The 8,707-nt window shown below is 30.2% G+C and overlaps 1 protein-coding gene across 1 annotated transcript; it reads left to right on the forward strand.

Moving 5' to 3' along the window:
- Positions 1-6,068: 6,068 nt before the first annotated feature.
- LOC106685576 (uncharacterized) lies at positions 6,069-7,166 on the forward strand. Its single transcript, XM_014428337.1, has one exon. The coding sequence runs from the start codon at positions 6,069-6,071 to the stop codon at positions 7,164-7,166; it is 1,098 nt and encodes a 365-aa protein (XP_014283823.1).
- The last annotated feature ends 1,541 nt before the right edge of the window (positions 7,167-8,707 follow it).

An 8,707-nucleotide genomic window follows, 5' to 3' on the forward strand; every position in this document is an offset into this window, starting at 1 on the left:
TTTTTCAATTGCTGTGCATCTTATATCACACTATCCTAACACATCTTTATATCCTAAACCCGAAACGAATAAATTGGAATGTTAATGAAATAATAAAGAGTGTTCAGACTTAACCTGGGTACTAATTAATATTTTTTAAACAATAAATAATTATATTCATAGGTAAAAAATTGTAAAACTGTAGACAAATGAAATATGTCAGCACAAAACATGATATAGTAACACATGACAAAATCAGTGTAGCTAAATGTGTTTCAAAAGTTATAATAAATGAATACTTCCTGAATGATGAATAAAATAATTTAAATAAAAAAGAAAAGATACAGTATTAATAAAAAAATACACACTCGATTATTTGTTTGCTAGTATTTCATAAACATAAGCAGAATTTTTTGAATGTATAATTTGAAGTTTTTGCTGGGCGTAGTATCTCCATCCAGGTGGAAATCTAACCTTACAAATATAATTTTTAGGCAAAAAATTTTGATTTGTACAAGATATATGTAAATTCAATTTGTTCTCATGTTATTCAAGAGATGGGATTACCTGTAAAATATTTGTTGGAATTATTATTGTTCATTTTCTTCATAACACAATACATGTACTCTAACACTAAAAGTTTCAGATAAATGAAATATTTTATCATTAAACTTTTTTTCCTAAAAATAGATAGATTGTTATTTAGTATCAATAACAAATTAGCTGCTGCAATCAATCTTATATTATATTATCTGAGTTTTGGTATTTTTGACTAAAAATTCTGTCATAATATGAAGACCAAATTGAGAAAATCGATTAAAACTATTCACATAGCTTGGAATTTTTTAATTTTTAATTGCCAGGGTATCTATTTTTTCTTTCTTTCAATTTTCTGAAAACTGGAAAAAAATAAGGGGGGCTACCTCCTTTTTTAGATAAAACCATTCAGTTAAAAACAATTGTATAACAACAAACAAACAATAATATAATATTTACCATGTAATATACCTAATATAATTACATGAGTATTTTATTTTATATTTTTAACATAGTTTATTCATGTTTCGGTCTTCAAAATAAGTTTCATAATCTACATAATGAAAATCTGTTAGAACATGTTTTTTTCTTCATTGGGTTTACTACTTCATTATTTCTTAAAACAGCATAAGTACAGTTAGTAAAATATTCAGTAGATATACTTGTTTAATAAAGGTCAAGTTTATGTTGGAATTTTTACAGAAATTAGAAAGAAAAGAGTACTGTTAAAAGATTCATATAGCAAAATCAAATTTGAAAAGAAAAATATTTTTAATACTTCCTATAATGTTCCTTTCATAATATCAATATTTATATTTATAATTTTTGTAGACATTTTTATATTATTACTTTGTTATTGAATTATAAAAATATTATCGTTAAATAATTTTTATAAAAACATGTTTCACTCTACAAACACAATTAGTTATTTACAAAATTTAAATTAGATAAAACAAAAAAAACTTAAACGAAGAGAATTTATTTTATTAATTATACATGTGTATAGATAATTATGAATTCGCTGATTTTTTGGCACATTTTACAAATACATGAAAAAAATTTCCATTATGTCTAATTCACTCACCCTATTAAACTATGAAGGAATAAGTTGTCAAGACATTGAGTCTGAACTCAACGTTTTCAGAATCACTCCAAGAATTAAGGACATGGAAGAATATAAAAATACCCGTTAGGAATTTATTCTAATCCTGTTAGGTTATTAATCGATTTCAGGTATTAATAAAATTAAGATGACATAACCCCAACAAATATTTTAATTTTTATATTAAAAATTAGATGAAATATATATCCTTTCACTGTTTTATTTAACTAATTTCAAGGCCTATTTATTATCCTTATTTACTTAAGAAGATCTGTTATGTGTTGTAAAAGACTGTAGAAATATAAATAGTTACATTGAAACCTAGACAACAAACAATACGTAGTGACCACTTTTTAGCCTCTTGGTGTTTGTAAATACTAAAATGTGTAAGAATATTTACATTGGTAGCTAAAATAAATTATTTTAACAAATATTAACAACATAGGCCTGACCAGTAGTAACCAAATAAAGATATTTTCATCTCACTATGTCAAATTCAAACAATTATTTTTTTAAACACTATCTAATGGAATTACAATAGAAAAATTTACCTTTTTGAAATATAATAATAATACTTCTCCAAGGAGTTTAACACAAATAGCCCAGCAACGATTTAAGAAGTGACAGGATCATTAAAAAAACTTTAACGAAAAGATTCATGAAAGTCCTTCAGAAACTGCATTTTAATGATTCAGTCAGTTACTGATTTTTTTTTTTTTTACACAAATCTTTCTATGATTTTTTTTTTGAGCTGTTAATTGTTGACTGTAGATTCAATATGAGGAGAAGGTGGTTAGGGGTGCAGTCAGTAATAATAAACACAAATAAGTAAAACTAAGTTGTATAATATGAGTAAATATAATTTATAACGGATAAATTTTACTTATTTGGGTTTATCATTACTGACCTCATCCCATCTTCTTCCCGACCATCTCTTCCTCTTTTCTTTTTTTTTCTTTTAAACATATATGTGTCTATTTATTTTCCCAAGACATTATTAAAATATCTACAATTCAAGAATGGGAAAATAAGTATAGATTAAGAAAAAAATATTAATTTTTAATGTATTTTTATTAAAGACATCAAGATGCTTGATGATTTAGTTTAAGGTATTTATGAGTGTTTTCGGTATCTAAGTAACATGAAAGAGTTATGGAAATCTCAGTAATACATTTTTTCTAATTCATCTTATAGCCAGTTTATTTACATTATATTTACTAACTTTTATTTTATAAAAATCAGGAATTAATAAAATGAAATAATTTATGTTATATAGTGTACATCATTAAGTCATTTAATGTTATCATAATATATTTCACATATACATATATATGCATAGGCGTACCCAGCAGGGGCAGGAGAGGGAAGCTGCCCCCTAGAAGGGAAAAAAATTTAATTGATTAAAAAATTTTTTTTCAAGCAAATACTAATTTTAATAACTAATAAACCACAATGTCAATTATATATAATTCTCTTAAAATTTTGGTTTCATTCGCCTTTTCCATGCTGAATTGTTACAATCTGATTGACTATGACTTGGCCTCCCTGCCATCGTTAATTGGGGGCTCCCCCCAGTTTTGATCCTGGGTATCCCTTGTGTATATGTGCTTTATATATCTAAATTCTTTAAAAAAAAGATATAGATGAAGTTTATTACTTCTTTTTACTAAGGCAATTTAACATAGACTAACGCTACATATTTTATTTTATGTAACTGACACAGTTTATGCTGGAAAATATACAGGAATATTTTATTTATTACAATTGTATCATCATGTTAAATTTTTAAATTAACATAGAAAATTTTATATATATATATGTCCAAAATATGGAAATAGTTCTGTTTTTTTCATACATTGTTTATTTTATTTTGTATATACTTTACACATTGAACATTATAATTTATTGTTAAAAAAATTACTCAACAAATGTCTCTTTAAATATATATAGTTGACCGTAAAGATTTAAATATAAGAAGATGGTCAGGGTTGCGGTCAAAAAAAGAACAAATAGTTTAAATAATTTAGAATAAAATAGTTTTAAACTATTTGTTCTTTTTTTGACCACAACCCTGACCATCTTATATTTAATTCTCTTGGAATACTTCATAAATCAAAATAAGTATATATATATATATTTAAATATTTATTTATTTTTAACATTTATTTGTTTATGGGGCACAAATAGAGTTAGCCTGCGAAATGCATAAAATAAATTATCAATCGTAGTAGTTTCACAAAAATGATGAGTTAAAGATCGTTTATATAAACTAATTACAAACAATAGCAATATATAAACAATATTTATGGGGGGTTGCTCCATAAACCAATAAATAAACTATTATTATTATTAGGAGCACTTTAAATGAAGCAATATTTCTCAATTGATGAGTCAAGTTTTGCAATGCTCATGTATTAGTTCCTGTAATAAGGACTGCAGTTACAACACAATGGCATAGTTAAAAATTTACCAATAAAAATACATAGTCACATTTTAATCAAACTTTTAAAATAAAAAAATACTGATAATAAAATAGAAATAAAGTTAGTTTTGGCAAGCTTTTATTCACAATTTATTGTGAAATCTCTTCACATTAGGATATAATTACCCCATTGGACTTCAAGTGCATGACTGAAATCCATTTAGATCAGTGGGTCTTCTTCACTGCCCACCTGTAGGGCATTGATTAAGCTTTTGGTGGGTCACTCATCTTGTACGGAATTGTTCCTTTGACATTTCATGCTAGGAAATAAATTGATAGTAGTAAAGTGAATTTCTATTGTCACGAAGGTGATATGGCTTCTGATTCTTAGTCAGTTGTATCTCTTGAGTATGTATGTGTCAAAAAAAAAGAATATATGAGTGAACACATATGTATCACTCAGAGTATTCTTGTATTTATATCATAATAAATTACATATATTATATATATTTTTTAAAATATGATTCAAATCATTGATAAAATTAACATGATTTCTATTTTAATTATGTTTTAACTTTTGGGCAATAATCTTAATTATTTAATACCCATCCAAATAATGGAGGAAGAAATCCTCACTACGATATTAATTAGAATCACACTAAAAAAATAAAACGTTAATTTTAAAAATATATAATTACGGTAATATTTGTTTGTAGTATTTCCACTGTAAATAATAGAATTTCGGAAGGGATCCAAGTTCATCACAGGAAGTAAGGATTCATTTAATATATATTATATATACTAACCGCAACATTTGAACAACCCCCTTGGATCGCTGAAATTTGGTATGTAGTATCGTTTTATAACTCAGGTATTTTATATGAGTTGGTATACTAACATCATAAACTTAATGTTCGTTTACTGGAAGAGTCTTATGAAATAAAACTAATAATTCAATAATAAATAATTATTCTCCTAAAATGTATGACTAGTAACAAGTTTTTAATCATTAAATGACATTAATATTATTATATATTAGCAAGAATGACAATAAAGGAGTAAATTATATGTTACATATAGGTTTTTGTTATCAACAGCCTGAAGATGGGGGAAATCTCCCGAAACGTTGCTGATGATATGAAATAAATTATTGTGTTTTAATAAGGAAGAATTGTGTCATTCACTAAATCTAGTTTTAACATCATAAAGTTGGAGATGTATTTGAGTAAAAATTTTCATTATGCCAAATTGTTTTTTCGCGATTTTTTCTTAAATTGGATATGGTTAGCACGTCCACAGACAGACCAAATATCAGGAAGCAGATTGAAAATTTGTTACATAATCGATATTGCGTTAGAGAAATCCCTTTAGAGTGTTTCAATTTTTTCTCTACCCACCATTTTCTATTTTTTTTGGTTTATAGCGGTTTTAAATGTCTTAAGGACACCTACAGCCCCTCTAAATTGATTTAGAGGGTAGAAAATATTTATGTAATTAGGTTGCTATATAAGTGCTTTTTGTAGCTCTTATTTGTTCCCTACTTCTCTCCTTAAGGTCATTTATTCATAGTTCTAAAGCTTTAAGGAAACAATTAAATAACTTTTCATCTGTTTCCCCCTCTACAAAATTAGGGGACCATTACTTTACTTTTTTTAATTCTAATCTATTTGCAAAGAAAAAATTTAACATTTTCGTATTTATTTTTTTATATTTATGACCACTAAATCTTACTTTGCACCAGCACTCGAATAGTAATAAGTTAACTAGAACGCTGATATAAATAAAAAACCAAACAGAATCCTCCGAAATGGTAACTTCTTGTTTAGGAAGCCCACAGCAAACATTTTTTTCCTGTTATGTTAATCAATGTAAAGAATGTTAAAAAGGATGAGCGCATCAGATAGTAGGATAGACATTCCCTAGCTTCTGGGTTACTACTTTATGTAACTGTGAGATAAATCTTTTTTCCACTGATTAATATCAATTGCGCCACTACTTACCGACCAGAGGGGAGGTATATATACCAGAATGCGATTAAAACAGCAATCACATATCGAGATGTTCTCTTCAAGTATGATTGTGTTAACTTTTCTGGGTTTGTTTGCAGGATTTACAGTGGGAATTTCTAATGGATTACAATCTCGTAGCAAACGTTCAGGGCTCTACCACGGCCCATTGGCTCCTATCAACCATGACGGAACAGTAGCATTTACGCCCGACATCCAACAAGCCCAAATTGCACATCAACTAGCCTTTGCAGCAGAATTGCAAAGACTTAAGGAAGCTGAAACATTAGCAGCCGCTCATCCAGACCTCACATCACCTAAGTACAGCTACGGTTCAAACAGTGGATACAATCAAGCGATACCTCAGCAATACTACCAACAGGCTTCCCTCAACATCGACGGTACCGTGGCAAACACTGCCGAAGTCCAAAATGCCGCTGCCGCTCAAAAAGCTGCATTCGCGGCGGAGTATAAGCGGCTTCAGGAAGCTGAAAGACTAGCAGCCGCGAATCCAGACTTCACATCCCCTTCCTACAGCTACGGATCATATAGCAAAGGAAGTCAAAGCCAACAACAAGCCCTGCAATACAGCCAAGGGAACACATACAACTACAGCCCACAGTTCTACACCCCGGCTCCGCTGAACAAGGACGGGACTGTAGCCTTGACCCCGGAGGTCCAACAAGCCAGAGCAGCTCATCAAGCGGCATTCGCTGCGGAGTTTCAGCGACTTGATGAAGCGGCGAGATTGGCAGCAGCGTATCCGGATCTGACGTCTCCTCAAAAGGGTTACACGTCCTACGGCAAAGGTTATTACAATCAAAACTACGCAAACCAATACATCCATTACAGTCAGCAATCTCAGGTACTGGCTGCTCCACAAAACAGCTACAGTTCAGCAAAGAGCCAGTACCAAGGAGGTCATTATACCTACAACCCCCTTGCTCGGATTCCAGCCCCCCTGAACCCGGACGGCACGGTGGCTCACACAGCGGAATACAAGGCTATCGCAGCTGCTCACCGGGCCGAGTATGCTAGGGCACTTCAGAGGAACATGCATCATGGCTACTACTCATCTAATCAACAATCCCACTCAAATAAGTACAACGGCCACTACTAACCAAGTATCATACAACGACTGATGTGTTTCTATGTTTTAATAGTTTACTATTATTTTGTATTTTTGTAATATATGCATTTTCTTATTAATTTCATCCTCATTTTTAACAACTCTATTCCATCTTGAATCAAAATCCAGTCTTGATGTACCTTTAATAATGTTTTAATATTTTAGACCTTATTATCAGTTGTGATGTAATAAGAAACACTATTGTTGTTAACACAATATATTAAACTCTTACAGAGAATATAAAAGTATAAATAACAGTAATAAAGACGAAATGATACCCGGTATAATGAACGAATTTATTATGCCTTCTATTAACAAAACTAAACAGAAAATTAAACTCTTTAACACCACTAATAAATCAAAACTATACAGTAATCTAAGAAAAAAGTCTTGTACCGTTACGACGTACACGCATTTTCAGGGGTGTGAATAGAACTAATTTAATTACAATTTCGGCTTCCTTCAACAAATTTTTCGTTTTAGTAACGCTCTTTTGAGCCTTCTTTTACTATGAAATAGTTTCCAAGGAATTCCTGTTGATAAAAGGAACGTTTATAAGAAAAAATTGTTAAAGGTATCGGCAATATATGGAACAATCAGGTTATTATAGATGATTTTTCAAACAAAGTAAGGAGTATAGAGGATTTTAAGATTTGGATACAAGAAGAATTTGAAGGATACAGTAAGGACCAAAAGCTCAACTCTGTACGTGCAAATAGGCCTTACGTAATATAAATATGTACTATATATGGCCTTATGTAATATATGTAAAATAACATGTAAACAAGTCTTTTTTTTAATGAATTGGAAGTTCCGAACGTTTATCTAGTAAGTGTTGTATCTAGGAATCGACGAGCAGGTTCTTGCCGTTTCAGACTTGTAGGAGGATTCCAGGAGAAGTTCTAAGGCAGTACCTATAGCCTAATCTATGATATATGAATAGGTTTTCGTTAGAGATCACTTATCGCTCATCATCGTTCCTACCGTAGCCTCGACTTTAGGCCGTGTCCCAACTGGACAAGCGTAACGTGACCGATCGACAGCGGTGGTCGGTTAGTCGGACCAAGAAATATATTTAGAATATAGTTAAGTGTCTTAAGTTAATATTTTAAGTTCTATAAGAACACTCAACCTCAAGCTACTAAGCGACCATAGACGTCGCCTGGTAGAGCTCCGTTCGTTCAATTAGAGCAAGATCTTAGACTTCTTTGAAGTCTTTGATGAAGCTTAAAGGTTTTAAAGAAAAAAAAATGTAAATTATTATAAGTAAATTACCACTATTGAAGGTACAGTCACCCATCTTTAATTGAAATTTTCATTCTAATATTGTTTTTAAATTGTTTTTAAAGGAAGATAATCCGGTAAAAAAAACTCAAATAGTCGTAAAACTATTATGAGCCAAGTTTAGCCTGCGTTGTAGGGCTTTCAGACTAGAAGTCAGTGTGAAGAATTCTTTCTTACTTCAGAAAGAGATCAGTGTGAAGAATTCTTTCTTACTTCAGAAAGAGATCAGTGTGAAGAATTCTTTCTTA

Source organism: Halyomorpha halys, unplaced genomic scaffold, assembly GCF_000696795.3.
Source record: "Halyomorpha halys isolate HHAL.00 unplaced genomic scaffold, Hhal_1.1 Scaffold712.1, whole genome shotgun sequence".
Taxonomy (NCBI): domain Eukaryota; kingdom Metazoa; phylum Arthropoda; class Insecta; order Hemiptera; family Pentatomidae; genus Halyomorpha; species Halyomorpha halys.

Coding starts and splice junctions, on each gene's coding strand:
- LOC106685576 (XM_014428337.1), top strand. CDS start 6,069: ATGCGATTAAAACAGCAATCACATATCGAGATGTTCTCTTCAAGTATG.